Source organism: Saccopteryx bilineata, chromosome 5 (genome assembly GCF_036850765.1).
Source record: "Saccopteryx bilineata isolate mSacBil1 chromosome 5, mSacBil1_pri_phased_curated, whole genome shotgun sequence".
Classification (NCBI taxonomy): Eukaryota; Metazoa; Chordata; class Mammalia; order Chiroptera; family Emballonuridae; genus Saccopteryx; species Saccopteryx bilineata.
This window is the reverse complement of record NC_089494.1, coordinates 226,360,604-226,381,866: the sequence shown is the minus strand read 5'-3', so window position 1 is coordinate 226,381,866 and position 21,263 is coordinate 226,360,604. Positions and strand designations below refer to the sequence as shown.

At 38.0% G+C, this 21,263-nt stretch overlaps 1 protein-coding gene across 8 annotated transcripts in view; it reads left to right on the top strand.

The window, feature by feature from the left end:
• The first annotated feature begins 248 nt into the window (after positions 1-248).
• The window catches only part of EXOC1 (exocyst complex component 1), a 63,127-nt gene continuing 42,112 nt past the window's right edge, over positions 249-21,263 (top strand). For 5 of the 8 annotated variants that reach the window (XM_066280524.1, XM_066280522.1, XM_066280521.1 and 2 more), the window contains exons 1-9: positions 249-399; positions 5,432-5,565; positions 7,792-7,922; positions 11,520-11,679; positions 15,472-15,492; positions 16,956-17,143; positions 19,313-19,540; positions 19,769-19,901; positions 20,531-20,640. In XM_066280524.1, the coding sequence (XP_066136621.1) occupies positions 5,442-5,565; positions 7,792-7,922; positions 11,520-11,679; positions 15,472-15,492; positions 16,956-17,143; positions 19,313-19,540; positions 19,769-19,901; positions 20,531-20,640 (1,095 nt within the window). In that variant the 5' untranslated portion in view covers positions 249-399; positions 5,432-5,441. The remainder of the gene's footprint in view (positions 400-5,431; positions 5,566-7,791; positions 7,923-11,519; positions 11,680-15,471; positions 15,493-16,955; positions 17,144-19,312; positions 19,541-19,768; positions 19,902-20,530; positions 20,641-21,263) is intronic. The other 3 variants (XM_066280525.1, XM_066280523.1, XM_066280518.1) reach the window with 1 other exon arrangement.

Here is a 21,263-nt window from a genome sequence, read left to right as displayed (position 1 = left end):
CTCTTCTTAAATAAATTGCTGAAAATATCAGATTAAATAACTCCTCTTGAGAAAGCAGCGTCAAACCCTCAGGTCCTAAGTCAGTAAGTATCTGTGGGACGAAGGGCCCGCCACTGCTGTCCTAGTCACGCCCCTTGGGCAGGACTTGCTCCGCCCCTCGGACAGGATCATGCCCCGCCCCCCCACGCCCATCGCTGCCTCTTCGGCCTTCTCTGCAGAGTTGACTTCCGGCGTGGAGGTACGTCACGTTCCCGGATACGGGAAGTGGGGCCGAACTCCCGCTTCCCGTTCGCTCCTCAATTGAGGGGCGCGTCTTAGGAGCGGTGACCTGTCCCGCCCCGTCGCGTCTCGGTTTTGGAGGACCCGCCTGGGCACAGCCGGGCTCGGTCCGGCCTTGTGGTAAGCTTTGGGCCGCGGCTGCCCAGTAGTCCCGGCGGCGGACAGACGAGCGGACAGGGTCTGATGGCGACTCGTCCGTCCCGGTGCTGGCTCTGCGCCCAGGCCCGGCGCCTCTCCCTCCGCTGTCAGGCCTCCCAGCCTTTCCCCTTCTCTGGGTGAGGCGCAGAGTCCGCTCAGAGCATCCCCTAGCTCCTTGCCGCCCTGGGCCGGGAGACCGATCCTCACACATCCCATCGGAACCATATTTCATTCGGGCAAATGATTAATCATTTGCTTTTTGGCGTGGACCGGGACGGGAGGGCGTGACAGCGCCTTCCCCTTCTTTGTCCAAATATACATTTTTCTTCTAAATCCCTTAAGTACATTCCCCTGTGTGCGCGCACAGTTTTCCCCTCGGGATGACAGTGCTCCACGCGCTGAGATGTCTTCATAGCAAACGGGCCCAACCCACACGGACTAGCCGTCACTCAGTGTTAATGATCCGACGGAGTTTAAGGAAACGAGAACCAACACAGCGTAAGCAGTGTCTGCCTCTGGAACGCGGTCAAACATAGACCCTTAAGTCTGGGAAACAGCTTTAGAGTTTCTCTCGTGTCTCAACAGAAGAGTACGTTGTACAGACTATAGAGTTAATCACTTAACCTTTAGAACGGAGAATGGAGATGCCACGAAGGCCCTAGTGATCTCGGCTTCCTGACCATGTTTGTCAAACTGCAGTAACCTAGAGCAGTGCCTCGCACTTAGCAGACATAGTATTTGCTGAGTGAATGAGGGTCACGTAGGGCCTTTCGTCATGCCTGCCTCCTTTATGAGGTATGGCCAATCCTCTCTTCGTTTTACCGCTTACCGTATACTCAGCTGTTGCTCTTAACCAAAAAGGGGTTGTGGTATAAACGTTGGCCAATAATAGTCATTCTTTTTTCCAGTTTTTACTATTCAGTTTAGGTTACCTCGAGAGGTATTTGCTGTGTACCTAGTAAGGAACACAAAACTATGCCAAAGTGTGTCTTCCTCCCTCCCTCTCTTCCCTTCTCTGCCTTTCTCTTTCAAGAGAGTTCTTGAGATCCACAAGCTTATGATTGCCTGAAGCGATTTGCAGCAAGAGCTTGATTGCTTAGTAAATATACTAAGTGCTGTAGCAATTGAGAGATCAATTTGGATTAAGATCTTTATTAATCAACTTTATGTAAACTGTGAAATATTGTACAATTAGGATTTGAATAAATAATATCTCCTGCATGGAAAAGCACCCAAGCAGAGATGTAAAGACCAGAATGAACAACAAGGCTCAGACAGGAACGTTTGTATGTAAGAAGTAGTAAAACTGAGCAAGAGCATGTTGTGATGAAGGCTGTGTTTTAATATTACCTGTCCATTGTTGGGTTTTTTGGATTGTGGAAGCTTGCAAAGAGATAACCAGATACCGTACTGTTAAATAACTATAGTTGATGTGAACGTGGGTTAGTGTGTTGACACTGGAAACAAAATAAGACAAGTTATGTGTGGATGGGGGGAAAGCAACAAAATGTGGTAGCAGATTTCATGATGACAATGGAGGAGGATCAGCTATGACAGATTTTGAACTTGGACATTTGTATACAGTTGTGAGAGTTGGAAAGGGGGAACCACATTTGGATAAGCTGTCATTGTCATGGTATTTGGTACTATCATTTTGTTAATTTATTAGATGCCTTCTATGTCCTTGCCAAGTTCTAGGAATGCAAAAATAAGTAAGACATGACTCTTGTTTACAAGGAGCTACTTTTAATGGGGTAGGGGGAATATGACTACCTAAAAATATGGTATTAAATGCTATGTTAACAGAGTAGAGAGGAAATGTTAGAGAAGTAGAAAGGGAATTAGTGTGTGTGTGTGTGTGTGTGTCCTTTACAGATTTTTTTTTTCTTTTTTTTTTTTTTTTGCATTTTTCTGAAGCTGGAAACAGGGAGAGACAGTCAGACAGACTCCCGCATGCGCCCGACCGGGATCCACCCGGCACGCCCACCAGGGGCGATGCTCTGCCCACCAGGGGGTGATGCTCTGCCCATCCTGGGCGTCGCCATGCTGCGACCAGAGCCACTCTAGCGCCTGAGGCAGAGGCCACAGAGCCATCCCCAGCGCCCGGGCCATCTTTGCTCCAATGGAGCCTTGGCTGCGGGAGGGGAAGAGAGAGACAGAGAGGAAAGCACGGCGGAGGGGTGGAGAAGCAAATGGGCGCTTCTCCTATGTGCCTTGGCCGGGAATCGAACCCGGGTCCTCCGCACGCTAGGCCGACGCTCTACCGCTGAGCCAACCAGCCAGGGCCTATCCTTTACAGATTTTGAGAGATGGGTTGGACTTTCCCACAGAGAAAAGAATTCCAGAAAAAGGAATTGCATTAACAAAACCCAGAGATAAACTGTCCAGTATCACCTGTGGCTTGGGAATAGGGTAGAGGAGAGCTTTTAACACAGTCTGTGTTCCATAGAACATATTAAGGATTTGGTTACGAGGACATTTTGTTTCTTCTTCTTTTCTTTGTGTGTGTGTGTGTGTGTGTATTTTTCTGACGTGAGAAGAAGGGAGACAGAGAGACAGATTCTCACATGCACTGGACCAGGATCCACCCAGCATGCCCACTAGGGGGCGATGTTCGGCCAATCTGGGACATTGCTCCATTGCAACTGGAGCCATTCATTCTAGCGCCTGAGGTGAAGGCCGTGGAGTGTTCCTCAGTGCCCCACACCTACTTTGCTCTAATGGAGCCTTGGCTGCAGGAGGGGAAGAGAGAGAGAGAGAGAGAGAGAGAGAGGAAGGAGAGGGGGAGGGGTGGAGAAGCAGATGGGCGTTTCTCCTGTGTGCCCTGGCCGGGAATCAAACCCTGGACTTCCACACGCCTGGACTTCCACACATTGGGCCAAAGCTCTACCACTGAGCCTACTGGCCAGGGCCATGAAGACATTTTGTAATAAGCAGAATGGAAGCTAAGATGGGTGAAGATGTAGTAAAGATGGAAAAGAAAGCAAATTGGTGAAAATTGTACTTTGTGGCTTCTGTATTCTCTGCAGAATAGATGGTGAAGTCATTTGCAGAGAGGGAGGAGGCTGACACTAGAGTTGAGGGTTGGAAGAGACAAATAAGGATTTACAACAACACTGATGGGGAGTAGGAGGAATCATCAAAGTGTGTTGAAGAATTGCTGAGTAACATTGAAAGTCTAGCTTTGATTGGATTTAGATATTTGTAATGAATGCAATGAATAGGACATGTGGCCTTCTTAAGTGGCATATAGTAAACTAAGAGAATTGGAGAAAAAAATACAGTTTATGGAGATTTATAAACAGGGTGAACTGATAGAGTAAGAAAATGGGGGTGGGGGGTAGCTGGGTGTAGAGAAATGAACACTGCTCCCAGGCTGGGTTGGAAAAGAAGCTTGGAGAGGTCACACAGACACAGAAAACAGGAAGGAGAGTGAGGTCAGAAGACTAGAGGCTGTGATTAGATGGAAGGGGGAAGATCTGAGGATCTGAGTTTTGTGAGAAAAACAATTTTAGTTGAAACAAAGATAAAATTTTCACAGATTGAGTAAAATAAAGGAGATACTTAGTTTACAGAAGTGTTATTGTATTATAAAAATTCATTCTAAGTCCTTTATTTAAAATTCATAATTCCTTCATTTTCCCATAGAAACAGTGTTAGAAGTTAATTTTCTAAGCAAACTCACATATATGAAATACTACATTTGCATAGGAAAATAGTTACATAAATATATATATACAATATATATTTAAAAATAAGATTGAAAAGAGATTTTTAAAAATATTGAACTTAAACTGATATTTTTAAAAAGATGTTGAATTACATGATAAAGGAGAAAAAGGAGATAAATGGAAGCCTATTTTTTATAATGGCTTTATTGAGATAGAATTCACCCACCATAAAACTCACCCTCTTCAAGTGTATAACTCTGTTTTTTTAGTATATTGACAAGATTATACAATTGTCACTGCCATCTAATTCAAGGACATTTTCATCTCACAATGAAGAAATCCCATACCCATTCGCAGTCACTTCCCATTCGTCTTTGACCTCAGCCCCTGGCAACCACAAATCATCCTGTCTCTATAGATTTGTCTACTGGACATTTTACATAAATGGAATAATAAAATATGAGGTCCTTTGTATCTGGCTTCTTTCACTGAGTGTGTTTTCAGGATTCTTCAATGTTTAGTGTCCTTCAGTACTTTGTTCCTTTTTATGGTTGAATTATATTTCACTGTATGGATTCCATGTCAGCTTGTGGTATCAGTTCATTATTTGATGTATATTAGAGCTGTGTCCACTTTTTGGCTATTGTGAATAACCCTGTTATGACCATTCATGTACAAATATTTGTATGGACATAAGTTGACAGTTCTCTTGGGTGTATATCTAGGAGCGGAATTGCTGGATCACATGGTACTCCATATATAACTTTTTGAGGAGTTACCAAACTGTTTTCCAAGTGGTTGCACCATTTTACAATCACCAGTATAAGAGTTCCTTTTTCTGCACATATTTACCAACACTTGTCTTTTTACTTTTGCCGTCCTAGTGAATGTAAAGTGGTAGGTATCTCATTGTGGTTTTGATATAGAGTTCCATAATGTTAGTGACGTAGAACATCTTTTTATGTGATTAAAAATTCTATTGCTCAGTTCTTAATTGGGCTGTTTACCTTTTTACTGTTGAGTTGTAATTGACTGTAGGAGTTCTTTATGTTGGAAATATATATTTTAAGATTGAGCATGGGTTTTTAATTTTTTTCTCAAATCTCTTTTTTGTACTATAGTTTTTGTGAGCACTTCCAAAAATTTGAGTTTGATAACACTAACTCTAATTTCTTTTCCAAATATGCAGCCTTTTATTTTTATGATATAAGTGTATTAATGAATTAAATCATTCTTCCTATGCTTATTAACCGTGAATGAGATAACTTAAAATAATAAACTGAACAATGTAAGATACAGTGTTTTTGAGAATGAACTTACTATCTATACCCCAAATTTTTCAGCTAAGTAAAGATGACAGCAATCAAACATGCGTTACAAAGAGATATCTTTACACCAAATGATGAACGCCTGCTGAGTATTGTCAATGTCTGCAAAGCAGGAAAAAAGAAAAAGAACTGTTTTTTGTGTGCCACAGGTGGGTATTTAGTAAGAAAATGGTTTTATTTGGCATTCTTTCATTCTCTAGGGGACTTTTCCTCATTTTAAATATTCTCATTATCTCTATAATTGGAAAAACAATTGGGCTGGCAAATTCATTTTTTAAATTGTTTTAAATTAAATATTGATTAGATACAGAAGAAATTTTATAACATATATATAAGGTGTGAATACTAATCATACCACTATCTTGGGCTTTGACAGATTGTTAGTATTTTCAACCTGGTGGATTTGAAGTAGTATTTCATTGTGATTTTAAATTGTATTTCCTTAATAATGAGATTGAGTCTCTTATCACAAATTTATTAGCCATTTTGTTTCCTTGTGTAAGAAATTTGCCTGTTAAGGCCTTTTGCTCAATTTTCTATTGCATTGGTTATCCTTTTACTGATTCCTGTTCTTTATACTAATCCTTTGTTGTTTATATACATCCCAGTTTGTGGCCTGTGTTTTCACTTTTAATGATGTCTTTTAATGGAATTTATTATTTTAATGAAATCAAATTAATTTGATTTTTTTCAGACTTCCCCTTTTGGTTAGTTTTACTTAAGATATTCCTCCCTGCCTTGGGGAGGAATAAAAGTATTTACCTATGTCATCTTCTAAAGTTTTATAGTTTTACCTTCTACAGTTTAGTCTTTAATTTGTCTGTGTCTGTGTTTGTAGTGATGAATGTGAATGTATCTGTTTCTGGGTTCTTTCTTATTTCCAGTATTTATTTTGTCTTGTTTTGGTACTTTTTTCTTTAACCTAAATTTTAGAATCGACTTGTCAAGTTCCAGATTTTGTGGGAATTTTGATTGAAATTGTTTGAATCTATAGCTTTGGGGAGAACTTGTGTTTTTAAATTGAGTGTTGTTCATGAACATGGCACAGTTCTCCATTAACCTATGTCTTCTTTAGTGCCTTTCAATAAGGTTTATAGTTTTAAAGGCTTTGCATATATGCTGTTGTATTTATTCCTAGGTATTTCTTTATTCCTAGATTTTTTGATACTCTGATAATAACTCATTAGCTTTAGTACATTTTTTAAGACTTTATTTTTAAGAACACTTTTAAGTTGACAACAAAATTGAGAGGAAGGTAAAGATTTCCCTTCACCCCTTCATTTCCCCACAAATACATAGCCTCTCCCTTTATTAACACCACTCACAACAGTGGTACATTTGTTACCAAGAATCAACCTACATTGACATGTCACAGTCACCCAAAATCCATAGTTTACCTTAGAGTTCACTCTTGATGTTGCACTTTCTATGGTTTTGGACAAATATATAATGACATATGTCCATCATTAAAGTATCACTCAGAGTATCTTCACTGCCCTAAAAGTCCACTGTGCATTTTGCCTGTTCATCTTTCCCGTAACCCTAGCAACCATTGGTCTTTTTACTATCTCCATAGTGTTGCCTTTTCCATAATGTCATATAGTTGGAATTATACAGTGTATAGCCTTCTGACATTGGCTTCTTTTTCTTAGTAATATGCATTTAAAGTTCCCCCATGTTTTTTCATGGCACAACAGTTCATGTCTTTTTAGTTTTTAATAACATGCCATTGTCTGGATGTACCACAGTTTATTCACTCACTTACTGAAGGACATCTTGGTTTCTTCCAAGTTTTGGCAATTATGACTAAAGCAGCTATAAACATCTGTGTGAAGGGTTTTGTGAAGGTTGTTCGTTTTCAGCTCTGTTGGGTGCATACTAAGGAGACAATGGCTGGATTGTATGATAGGAGTCTTGCATTCCCACCAGCAACGTGTGAGAGTTCCTGTTGTTTCACCTCCTCTCCAGCATTTGGTGTAGTCAGCGTTTCAGATTTTGGGCACACTAAGAGGTGTGTAGTGTTATCCTGTTGTTTTAATGTGTGGAACAGCTTTTTATATGCTTTGTTATGATCTGTGTCTCCTCTTTGGTGAGGTGTCTGTTAAGGTCTTTGGCCCATATTTTAATTAGATCTTTTTTCTTATTGTTGAGTTTTAAGAGTTTTACTTCTCAAGGTATCTATCTGCCTCTGCCCCTTTAGAATATCTCATTAGTATCCTGAGAATTCCTCACTCATAGCATTTATTATGAAATCTACTCCTTTCTTAGTGTTGTGTACAGGCACCTGACAGCTATATTTACAATGAGTGAATGAATGAATGAAAACTGTGTAAGTGAACAATATTTCTAATGAAAGTGTGTGTTTTGTTCAACAGTGACAACTGAACGCCCTGTGCAGGTGAAGGTGGTTAAAGTCAAGAAATCTGATAAAGGAGATTTCTATAAAAGGCAGATTGCTTGGGCCCTTCGAGACCTTGCTGTGGTAGATGCCAAGGATGCGATTAAAGTATGTTTTTTTTTTTAGTTTTTATTTTTTTAACCTGTTTTCAAAAAGTGTCTTTCATTTTATAACATAGTATTTATTGTCTTTTTAAATGGTCTAATCTTGTTATATTGTGACCCATTGGTCCATCACCTAGCCAAGAATTAGTCTAAATTGTATCATCAACCTTCCCTTCTCCTACTCTCTGCTCTTAGGCTGTGTATGTTTGTTTCATTGTTTTTGATTTTTTTGAGCTATTGCTATGTTTGTGCCCAAACTACATAAACTACAGCAAAGTAACCTTTGAAGTATACATTTCTGTATTTAAGTTAGGTATACTTAGTATAAAATTCATACATTAGCACAGATTTTAAAGCAATGTGCTGTGAATGTTTTTTTTTTTTTTAATCATTGTTCCAGTGAAACCTAGTTCAAAATCACATATAATGTAAGCAGAGTAAGTCTTTCTTAGTTAGTCCTTGTGAATTAATGCAGAATCACCAGCTCAGGCAGCCAAACTGTCTTTTGAGGCCATAGTCTGATATTTTTGGCCCAAGTGTAAGAAATAATACTGAGTTACACACCTTATTTTAAGGAATTTAAAGAATAAGATATAAGAACATAAATCTTATACCTTTCATTTAAGCCATATTCAAACTCTAAGAAAGTTGAATAAGAAGATAATCATGTTAGAGGACCACCTTTATTCCTGACAATTCAATACCGTTTTCTAAGAAATCAAATAGAGCTCCTCTGGTTGAATTAGGTGCTTCCCCTTCCACATCCTCTGAGTTTGTCCTTCAACTTCCTACGCTGCCTAAAGGCACTTCTAGAGCCCCAGGGAATGCTTGGTACCACATCCACTTGTACTGTTGATGGAACTAATAGCAAGGCTTACATTAAAGTCACTACAGGTGCCCTTTGATTTAATTCTTCAAGCGCCGTACAGTTTTGTTTTGTTTTGTTTTGTTTTTTAATTGAAGTGAGAAGAGGAGGGATAGAGAGACAGATTTCTGCATGCGCCCCGACTGGGATCCACCTGGCAACCCCCATCTGGGCCAATGCTCTGCCCATCTGGGGCTGCTCACAACCAAGCTATATAATTTTAGCACCTGAGGTGGAGGCTCTGCTAAGCCATTCTCAGCTCCCAAGTCTGATGTGCTCAAAACAATCAAGCCATGGCTGCGGGAGCGGGACAGAGAGAGAGTAGAGGAGGGGGTCGGGGGAGAGAAGCAGATGGTCGCTTCTGTGTGCCCTGACCGGGAATCAAACCTGGGTCCTCCACATGCTGGGTCAACACTCTACCACTGAGCCAACCTGCCAGGGCCCTTGTACATTTATTAAAAAGGCACAAAGAAGTAAAAACTACCTTATAGAACAATCTGATAACATAAAATTCTGGTTTTACTCTTACCCTAGTATAAACCTATGAGGAACTAAAAGCTGGACAAAATGACAGGCAGATGAGTCAGGTACAAAATCATTTTTAAGTGAAGCAAAAACAACTTTAGGAGAGGCCTGCATATCTGTAGAATGCAGATTTCTTTCAAATATATAGAATGCCTTTAAGTATTTTAGGCAAACTGGGCCTTTGCTTTTATCCGTAAGGAGGACCTGATTTTTTGAAAAATGTGGAAATGGTTTGAAGCTGCTTTGAGTGTATGTGTTTAAAAGACAATTAAAATAGGATTAAAAATACTTTAATATATTATTTAACTAATAATTTCTGTTACATAGGGAAGGATCAAGAGTAGAGACTTTTTGTTTGGTTTCTGTATAAGCAAAAAAACTTAAGGGCTTTTTAGAAACACACCTCTATTTAAAAGCCCATTTTTCTTCATTAAGTTTTGCACTTCATAACCTCATTGACTTGCATAATTTGCTAACTTGGCTGTTTGCTCATTTGAATGCTTTCTCACAGCTGACGCCTCATTGTTGACTTGCTTAATGGGTTTTTATTTTATGTAAGCACCTTGATGTGTGTGTGTGCTATATATGGATATAAAACATAAAATTTTTATACATAGCCTAACGGTAGCCATTTAGTATCACACATTGATCTGTGTGAGTGTTGCCACTGGAGCACTCAGCTTCTCTTATGGCATTATGGGAAATATTCCCAGGAAAGAGACTGTTTCCCATCAAGTGTCATATTAGTTGCCAATACTGTTAGGTGTTTTGTTTTTTTTTATAAGCAATAATGCAACTACCTCTCATTGTAAATATAGATTTTTAATCTTTTCATGCTCAATTCTGTTTATTAAGATATTAAATTGAACAAATTAGTAGTTCCATGCTACTATACTGTACTTGTTCCATACACAGGTCAGGTCCTGATCCTTAAGTTGTCCCGAGTCTTCACAGTAAAACCCTAATACAACTTCCCTTAGCTTTAAGATATTTTTTTATTTTTTTTTTATTTTTATTTTTTTTTTAAGAGATAGAGACAGAGAAAGCGATCAAGAAAGGCAGGAAGGGAGGAAGATGAGAAGCATCTACTTGTAGTTGCGGCACTTGAGTTGTCCATTGACTACTTCTCATATGTGCCTTGACGGGGCGGGGGAAAGGGCAGCTCCTGCTGAATGAACCCTGGCTCAAGTCAGCAACCTGGGACTCAGCCAGGAACCTTTGGGCTCAAGCCAGTGACCCCACGCTCAAGCTGGTGAGCCTGCACTCAAGCCAGCAACCTTTGGGTTTTGAACCTGGAGCCTCAGTGTCCCAGATGGATGCTCTGTCTACTGCACCACTGCCTGGTCAGGCATTTAAGGTCTTTATTTATATTTTATTCCCCCTAAATAACACTTTAAATTAATTGAATATTTTTTAGCCTTTTGTAGAATGTTAACACTTGAGCCTATTTTTCAATTCTTTGGATGTGAAGAAAAGTGTATGTCCATAAGTTTTCATTTTTACATAGTAATCAAGTAGTTCTACATTCAAGGGAGAATTAGCCTGGCATGAAATCCTTGCTGTAATGTGGCTCAAGAGACATAGAGAGAGAGAGCTTAGTGTAATTCCCTCACGTCAGTTGAGCTTCTTTTTCACTTTTGAGACACCTTTAATGTATATTTTCAGAATTGAAAACAGGGGCAGTCTGTGCTTTTTAACTGATTTGTTCTTGAAAACCACACCAGGATATGTATATTATATTTTATTTTTTTCTCATATGTTACAATTGGAAGATATATTCTTTATCAAGGAATTAGTGTCAAATCATAGTATAAATAATAGTTCATTTCAAAGAAGAGGTATAACTCTAAAACCCATAGACAATTTAAAAAGAAAAATTAGGTCTACATGTAAACTAGAGACCTTTGTCATTTTAAAGATTAGGAAGCTGAGACACAAAGCTGTGAAGTAGATATATTATACTTTTACTCATAGACTTCAAGGGGATAGGAAGAAAATTACCAAATTACTATGTTATTTTTATCCAGCTTCTTTTGGGAGGTAAACAATGTTTTTGCTATAAATTGAATTCTCTGCCAGTCATTTAACTCATTTTTAATGGTGATTTTTTTTCTAGAACAGCTTCAACTTCTTGTTTTATTAAAATGTAGATTTTACAATAATAAAAATGGGATATGAGCAGAAACAATGTCTTGTATATTTTCATTTTAGGAAAATCCTGAATTTGATTTACATTTTGAAAAAATATATAAATGGGTTGCCAGCAGCACTGCTGAAAAGAATGCTTTCATTTCATGCATTTGGAAATTGAATCAACGCTATCTCCGGAAGAAAATTGATTTTGTCAATGTCAGTTCACAGCTTTTGGAAGGTAAAGTTAAATAAAAATGTACATGTGAAATCAGGTATATTGATAGTTGAGTATGTGTATTATTTGACATTATTCAACATAATTAGAACACTGGATTACCTTTTTTTGTAAAGGAATTTAAAAATATTTTATTGCAAAAGTAATGATCATTATAGAAAATGGATAGATTTTAAATAAATAAAAATCACGTATAACTTAATTCTCAGAGATAACATTTTGTTAAAATTCTTTTAGTCTTTTCTCTATGCATATTGAAATACTTTATTATTTATTTTAGCAAGAGAGACAGAGATAGAGTGTGGGATAGATAGGGACAGACAGGCAGGAAGGGAGAGAGATGAGAAGCATCAGCTTATTGTTGTGGCACCTTAGTTGTTCATTGATTGCTTTCTCATATGTGCCTTGACTGAGGGAGGCTACAGCAGAGCGAGTGACTCCTTGCTCAAACCAGCGACCTTGGGCTCAAGCCAGCGACCTTTGGGCTCAAGCCAGCGACCTTTGGGCTCAAGCCAGCAACCATGAGGTCATGTCTAAGATCCCATGCTCCAGTTGGATGAGTCTGCGCCCAAACCAGGCGACCTCAGGGTTTCAAACCTTGGTCCTCTGAGTCCCAGGCCAATGCTCTATCCACTGTGCCACCTCCTGGTCAGGCTTAAATACTTTTTTAAAGAAATTTAGATTTTTTTTTCTTAATATAATTTTTTATATACTGTATCATGAACATTTTCTTTTTTTTTTTTTTTTTTTTTTTTTGTATTTTTCTGAAGCTGGAAACAGGGAGAGACAGTCAGACAGACTCCCGCATGCGCCTGACCGGGATCCACCTGGCACGCCCACCAGGGGGCGATGCTCTGCCCCTCCGGGGCGTCGCTCTGCGGCGACCAGAGCCACTCTAGCGCCTGGGGCAGAGGCCAAGGAGCCATCCCCAGCGCCCAGGCCATCTTTGCTCCAATGGAGCCTTGGCTGCGGGAGGGGAAGAGAGAGACAGAGAGGAAAGAGGGGGAGGGGGTGGAGAAGCAAATGGGCGCTTCTCCTATGTGCCCTGGCCGGGAATCGAACCCGGGTCCCCCGCACGCCAGGCCGACGCTCTACCGCTGAGCCAACCAGCCAGGGCCTCATGAACATTTTCTATGTTATTAAATACTTACCTAATATTTTTATCCATCTTATTGCATTATATGGATATGCTCTAGTTTAGTTAATCATTTAAAAATGTTTTAAAAATATTTTCCAATGATTTGAGAGAAAGACAGAGAGAGAGGGAAAGAGAGAGAGAGAGAGAGAAAAAGAGAGAGAAGAAGCATTAGCTTGTTCTACTTAGTTGTGTACTCATTGATCACTTCTCATAGGTGCCCTGACCGGGGAATCAAACCCACGACCTTGGTGAGCCAGGTTGACACTTGATCTGCTGAGCCAACCAGCCAGGGCCTTAATCATTTATTTTTAATTTTCCAATCTTTGCTTATTTAAAAGGACTCTGAGGTGGATACCTTTGCAGCTGTATTTTTGTGCAAAGTGTAGGTGTAGTGGTTAAGAACACAACTCTGGAGGGAGACTGCCTGGGTTCCAACCTTGGCTTTGTCACTTGCTGGCTGTGTGCTTTGTTATTCTAGGTCCCAGTGTCCCTTATCGCAGAAACAGAGATGATAATAGGATCTGCCCCAGAGAATTATAGTGAGGGTTAAATTACTTAATATATAAGTATAATGAGAACAGTGGCAGATACATAGATACATAGTACTCAGTAAATACACTGCTCACAAAAATGAGGGGATATTTTATCGCTTCATATTCATTTTGAAATATCCCCTCATTTTTGTGAGCAGTATATTAGCTTTATCAGGGTAAAAATCTTTAGACATGAAGTTAATGAGGATAATTTTGATCTGCATATCTACAGGAATGTTACTAGATATTAGTTTGTGTTACAAAACAAAAATTTCTGTTAATTGTTAAAAACAGATGAGATTTTATTCTTTTTAAATTTCTTTCATGAAGATACAAACATTGTAAGAAAATGGTTCTGTATGCCTGTAGATACAATTTGTGTTGTATTCTTTATCTCAATGAAAGCAGTTAAAAGAAGAGTTGTTGCTCCTCTTTATTGAAAAAAATACTTAGATTTGTCCTAAGTTGTATATTAACATTTAAAAAGAGAAGATTCTGTTCTGTGAGGTGGAAACATCTGAAATCGCCTGTATTCAACCATTCTGACCTATCAGATCGGTTTCAGGGGCTTCACACTATTCCTCTTAGTCACTTGCCTGTCTCTTCTCTGTTGTTTTAGTTACTCCTTTTGTTTGGCCATGAATCCTTCTCTCCTTAAACGTAGGATTTTCTCTCTTCAATTATAAATTAGTGCACCTGTTACAGTTTCAGGCTTCCTGCTTGGAACTGGCAGGGACATGTCACATCTGTCAGGCCCTGTGCTCCTCCCTGCAGGGAGGCTGGCCCTGTGTAGGAGCCTCAGGGTGGCCCACTCACCACCGTTAAGCCCATTGTCTTAGTGATTGAGTGTGTTGAGGGAATGATCTTCAAAAAATTTATGGTAGTTTTTCATAGTGGGTAGTTTTGAATAGTGGGTTAATTTTTTTTTCGTGGCCTTTATTTATTTATTTTTTTACCATTTCAGAGTTGAACATTCGTTAAGTGAATTTAAAAGTTTGCCATCCTCTTTTCAAATATTCTATATCTATAGAAGTTATTTATTGCCTAAAATGTATTTTAACCAACATATTAAGTCAACAATATAGGAAAATATATAGCCTACTTATATTTACCTTATTAAGAAATACTACCAAAATCAATGAGGAGAGTATTACTGTTATTGAGAATGAAGTATCTGCTTTAAAAAGTAAAAAAGGCAATTCAGTTTTTCAGGGCCTTAAACAAAGATGTAGACATTTTCATTTTTATAAATATTAACCCAAATTGAGATCAGTTTTAAAGTTTACAAACATGTTTTAATGTTTTACTGTACTTTAAAGTCTTTGCCATTGACTTCCACTTAAAAAAATAGATTTCCCTAAGCTTTGGGTGATGTTAGAAAAGAAATTATCACCATTTCATTTTAAGACATAAGTAATCGTGCAAGTAAGACTTCATTGTGAGTGTTAGCAGTGGTGAGGTTAGTAGTTTTTATTGGTGACAGTCGAATGTTTATGCTAATAATTGGAACTTCTCAACAGAATACGATTCTTAAAAGAGGATTTTGTTAGCAGTTGAAGTAGACTGAAGTTTTTGTTTGGCCTTTTCTTTTTCATTTTGTGACCAGATTAAAAAAAATTCTGACTTGAATCTTTAAGTGCCAGCTTGAACTGTGTTCTTTAATTGTTTCAATTTTGTCCTTTCTAACAATGTTTTATGACTAATCCATTGTGAGAATGTGTCAATTCAGGTAAAGATTTTGGGCCTTGAGTGAAAATAATTAGACTAAATGCATGAGTCACAGCTGACCTAAAAATAATCCCCAGGAAGTGACCCGTTTCCCAGTTTTCTCCTCCAAGGACTAGCCAATGCTGTTTCTTAAAAGACTAAGAGAAAATAGAAAGATAAATGTATTTTTAGTAATTGTCAGAAAATGAATAAGGAAATGATCTTTTGAAATTTAGCTTCTTAGTAATCTTTCCTCTTTGTAGCTAATTTTGACATTGTCTTTTAAACCTTGATTTAGCATGAAGTTCAAATGAAATATGGGTAGTATTTTAAAAATTTAAACCTGTATACTTTTCTACCCAGCTAATATTCTTTGCTTACTTTCCTCTGCTTTTTTCATACCTTTTTACTCTCCAGAACTGCCTAAAGTTACAGAAGGTGCGTAACACCTTTTCTTCTTATCCTATTCTGTATATTTTTATTGTCATTGTTATGTACTGTTGGTTGCATATTTTATGAAATTTTGTTCAGGGACAAGTTTATTACTACAAAATCCATATAATGATAAAATTAATCATACTATTAATTATTAACCTCCAAAAGAGTATTTAATGGGAGAGAAAATACTTCTGAAGCAGTTGAGAACTTTTAAAAATAGTCGTTTATTTTAAATATCTACTTGTGTAAAGAGCTATACTGAATGTTTTAGGCAGTCTCTGCTTCCTAGTGGCTAATAAGCTGTCACACAGGACAGTTTAGCATTTCCACGGTGAACTTAAATGGACTCATTCAAAGGACAAGGACCTTGGTGACTGATGCCTCTTTAAAGTACTGTAATGTACAGTTGCCTGTACCAGAAGATTTAGTCTCCTCCTTTTGTTTGTCTGGGATGTCATCTTAATCTGCCTCATTACAATTCTTAAGAGTAAATAATTTGTTACTTTGAAATAGCTGATTTTTGTTCTTGGACGAATTAACATATGTCAAGTCATACCGAATGTAAGTATTCATTTGCATGGGAAATAATACTTAAAGTATCCAGAGCATGTGGTTTAAATTGTGTCCCATTAAGTTTATGAAAATCAGTAACTTTATTTAAGGGGTGAAAATTATTTTTTCATTTTTACTTCTTTTAACCACAAGCTTTATATAAATCTCATATGTTGAGTGTATTAAAAAAATGAATTGAAATGTTTATCTAGAAAGCACCTCAAATTTGACCTCTTGATCTTTTGTTGTGAAGCATGAAGACCTATGTAAATTTTTGTAATTTCAACAGCTCTTTTTACTATTGCGTTATTGGGAGAGCTTCTATAGCTGATCTTCAGAAATTTTATAAATGCCTGTGAAGTTTTTTAAACAAAGAAATGGAAAATTCAGTTAATATCTTCAGTACCCAAAATAAATTGTGAATTGTAGATACATTTTTCATTTCAAGTAAAAGTTACTGAAAATAAAGTTACAAAGACAAAAAGAGTATAAATAACAGAAGAAAATTGTTATCTGGGGAAAACAAGGAGAGAAAATTGTTTTCATGTGTCCTGAATTCATATATGTTATTTTGTTAGAGCAGCAATGACCTCAGATAGGAAAAAAAGCTTAGGCTTGTTCATGTGTTTTGTTTCAGTTTTTGTATTTGTTTTTTAGTTTGTGTTTTGGGAAATTGCAACTAAAGGCTATTTTAACACAAGTCAGTGAATTAGGCTGCATGCTTTTTATTATAATAAACATATTAACATGCCATTTTTATTAAAGTAAGGGTTTTTTATCATATATTTTGAATCATTCCTATTTTTCAGCCACTTAATGTGAACTGTGCTTATAATTGACCTTACCTGTAAGTGCCATCTTATTGTCCTTCCTACTTTTTTATTTTATTTTTAATTTTTACCTTCTTTAAGAATCTGTTCCAAGTGGAGAAAACCAGAGTGTGACCGGAGGTGATGAAGAAGCAGGAGATGAATACCAAGAGCTAAATGCGAGAGAAGAGCAGGACATTGAAATAATGATGGAAGGCTGTGAATACGCAATTTCTAATGCTGAGGCTTTTGCAGAAAGGTTGTCCAGAGAGCTGCAGGTGCTAGATGGGGTAAGGCTATCTTATAATCTACGATTAGTGATGTGCAGTGGATTGAGAAGACTGGTGGGCGTATTTTACTGCCTCATAGTGTGATTCTTGCTATCTTTCTCTGTAAGTGCATTATCAGCTGCCATCAGTTTTTCACCATTCTTGATCAATTAGCGAACCATTCCTGTTAGTTGAGCCAATGAAGGCAATTAGCTAAGATTCTAGGTTTTGAGAGGTTTTTGATATGAAGTGATGGAAATAAAAGGTAGTCAACCAGAAACTAACTTGGGAGTTGATTCCCCGAGCCTCTGAAACACCTCAGAATAGTTCAGTGCAAAAGAATAGCATTTTTGTGGTTGGGGAAAAAACGTACAAACTGGAAAGAAATTGGGCTGAAATAAGTGAAGCATTTGCCAAAAGGTAGCAGAATAAGTGTAGTGAAAACAGGAGAGTCAGGGAAGAAGGATGTTTGACTCCTCTGCTGAAATGTTTTGGAATAGATCCTTTCATTTGTATGCAGAGTTTCTGAGTCTGTATCTAAATGCACATCTTTAGACAGTGAAAAGCTAAAAAGAACAGTGCTGATATGAAAAAATCTAATATGAACAGTGGGGTGTTTTGTTTTGTTTTGTTTAGACAAGGTAAACATTTCAAGAAAACCCTCAGAGAATGAGGAATATTTTAAGAATTAAAGAATTTTGGTATTTTATACATAAAAGGTACAGAAGTTATAAGGTTGAACTTAGGCCCAAAGATTACATAAATGATCCAAGCTTACAATTTTACAAGACTAACTAGAAGTAAAGCCTAGAAGAGACTTCAAGATGTTAAAGTGGAAATTCCCTGGCTAAATTCCAGCCCCAGCTCTTGTATTTAAGACAGCAATGTTTCTGAGCCCTCTTGACTTTATTGTTGGGCTGCGCTTACAGTTGCATTATTATAAATACTATACAAAATAACATGTGTGAAATTACAGCATCAGCCATACAGTGATATTCTTTTTTTTTTTTTTTTTTAATTTTTCCGAAGTTGGAAACGGGGAGGCAGTCAGACAGACTCCCGCATGCGCCTGACCGGGATCCACCCGGCATGCCCACCAGGGGGCGATGTTCTGCCCATCTGGGGTATCCACTCTGTTGCATCCAGAGCCATTCTAGTGCCTGAGACAGAGGCCACAGAGCCATCCCCAGCACCCAGGCCATCTTTGCTCCAATGGAGCCTCGGCTGCGGGAGGGGAAGAGAGAGAGAGAGGAAGGAGAGGGGGAGGGGTGGAGAAGCAGATGGGCGCTTCTCCTGTGTGCCCTGGCCGGGAATCGAACCTGGGACTCCCGCACGCCAGGCCGACCCTCTACCACTGAGCTAACTGGCCAGGGCCAGTGATATTCTTTTAATTCCTTGTCTAAGTTTTTCTCTCATACCATGTTACTTGCTTTCTTAATGTGGCTTGGTAGTTTATAATTTCTAATTAATATTGCATATATGCTTCAAGTCATCATAATTGCTTTGCAGTTTAATTTTGATTTGGCAAATTCCATATATCAGGGAATTGAGAATCAATAACCAGAAACATTTAGAAAACTGTGGTAAGGGGATGGTGGTTTATAACTGCTTTTCCTAGATAAAAATGTAGTTGGAAATGAAAGAGAAAAGAAAGAAGAGCATAGAAGGAGTTATCTTTGGCCATATGCTCCACATCCTATTAGTACAAATTATACCCCAGTTATAAATTAGTTCCATGTAACCTTCAAAGACTGGTATACCACTGCTAGAGTCTGAATAAGGTATTACATAGGTGGTTATGCTTTTTTAGGGTCTTACATAATTGTACAGAAGTGTAGAAAATATCTATAGCCAGTAGAATTGGAAGAAATGTTGGAGATGTCAGAGTCTAATACCCCTCAACTTACAGAGATGAGAATATAACATTATTGATGGGGCAGACCATATTTTTGCAGACTGTGCACATGTAAAATACCGAGGCCTGGTCCCTAACTTTGACATCACTGCAAGTGCACCTTCTTTAAATGCTGTGTAAAAAGTGGAATGTAAACATAAGTACTAAAGGAGTTGTGTAGATGCACATGTCAATCTTTGTTACTCTGCTGTCGAAGAGGTTTGGCAGTACTTTATCTCTATACTTCTTTCACATTTAAATAATTTGAAGGGTTACCTTTGTTTTTAACTTTGTAGGCTAACATCCAGTCAATCATGGCCTCTGAAAAGCAAGTGAACATCCTGATGAAGCTGTTGGATGAGGCTCTAAAGGAGGTGGATCAGATTGAATTTAAACTCAGCAGTTATGAGGAGATGCTCCAAAGTGTAAAAGAACAAATGGATCAGATCTCTGAAAGCAACCACCTAATTCATCTCAGTAACACTAATAATGTAAAACTTCTGTCTGAGATAGAGTTCCTTGTGGTAAGTATGACTGCGAATTACCAACAGTAAGATAACTACAACAACAACAAAATCTATGTAAATTTGGGGGGGGGGGTAATATGTAAAACTCATTTGTAAACATTTGCTAATTTCCTTATGATAGCAAGATTTAAAGTAACTACAAAGACCTAGTGATAGGATTGAGTAGCCACTCACCTGTGAATTTCCCAAAATTACATGTGCAAATGTTGTCTGTACATATTCCAGAACCACATGGACTTGGCCAAAGGTCATATAAAGGCCCTTCAGGATGGAGACCTTGCTGCTTCTAGAGGCATTGAGGCCTGTACCAATGCCGCCGATGCCCTTTTGCAGTGCATGAATGTAGCTCTTCGACCAGGTATGTTCATTGGAGGTGATAAAATGTCACCAAGAATCTGAGACTAAGCTTGTAACTTAGCACAGTGCTTTTGACAAGAAATATATGGGGCAAGTGGTTTAGGGTTACATCATTAGCTATTCAAACCAGTTTCACTTATTTCCAAATATATTTCTATTGGCACCAAACATATTTCATTTGGCACTTTTCTATTTCATTTCCTTCGGATTGACCATCAGTGACCCAAGTTAACGCCATGATTTTTCTTCAGTACAGTCCACAGAACCTAGTGCAAAGCCGATGCTTTGGCTAGACCAGAGAGCATAAGGTTTTGCTAGGCCAGTGATTCCAAAACTTGACTTTGCGTCAGAACCACCTAGAAGGCTGGCTCTCCCCCCAGATTTAGTATGTCTGAGCTGAGGCGTTAGAATCCACAGTTCTAACATTTCCTAGTGGTGTTGAGGAAGCACCACTCGGAGAACTACTGTGCTATGCTATTTTCCCCTTACCTTTCTTTTATAAAAGCAAACAAGCCAGTAAAACTTTGAGTACTTCAAAACCAAAACATGGATACTATTATAAATACACTCATGAAACATCAGGGAAGTCATTTTACCCACAAAAGCAGTCAAGAAACGTTCTGATTTCAGGCCATGACATGCTCCTGGCCGTCAAACAGCAACAGCAGCGGTTTGGTGATTTGCGAGAGCATTTTGCCCGGCGACTGGCCAGTCATCTCAACAATGTTTTTGTTCAACAGGTAATTTTATTTTATTATTAATCCTGACGTGTTCCTGTAACTTGTTTATATATTATCTTAAACTTAAATTCCCACAAAAAATTTTCATGTATTTCATTGGGATCATAGCATATTCTTCACACATTCATTTGATTTTAAGATTTTTAAATATATGCATATTTGCTCATAGATGTATTTTGGGGCTCAGCTGCCTCTGTAAGCAGACAATTGATTGGTTCCTTCAGCTAAACTTCTCTGATTCTAGAAATGACATAAATAACTACTTTCTTACTGTATATACCATTACGATAGTCTTATTTATAAAAACAGGTCCAAACTTGGTGCATGTTTACTGTTTAGCCTGTTTTATTTTTTAATATTGAGGTGAGAACCAGGACTTGATTCAGGGTATGAAATGTTTTATTGGTTCTGTGTACTTATATACATGATAAAATTACTAGAGTGCAATTGTAAATTCCAGTTGATTTAATCTTACATAAACCATTTGTCTCCATTTTTATATGGAAAAGGATGTTATACTTAAGATTGTAGTGATAGTGTTAATATTAATAATACTAAGAGTACCTTAGGGAGATTTGAATAGAAAGCATTTCAATATTTGATATAATGGATTAGGTTTTTTA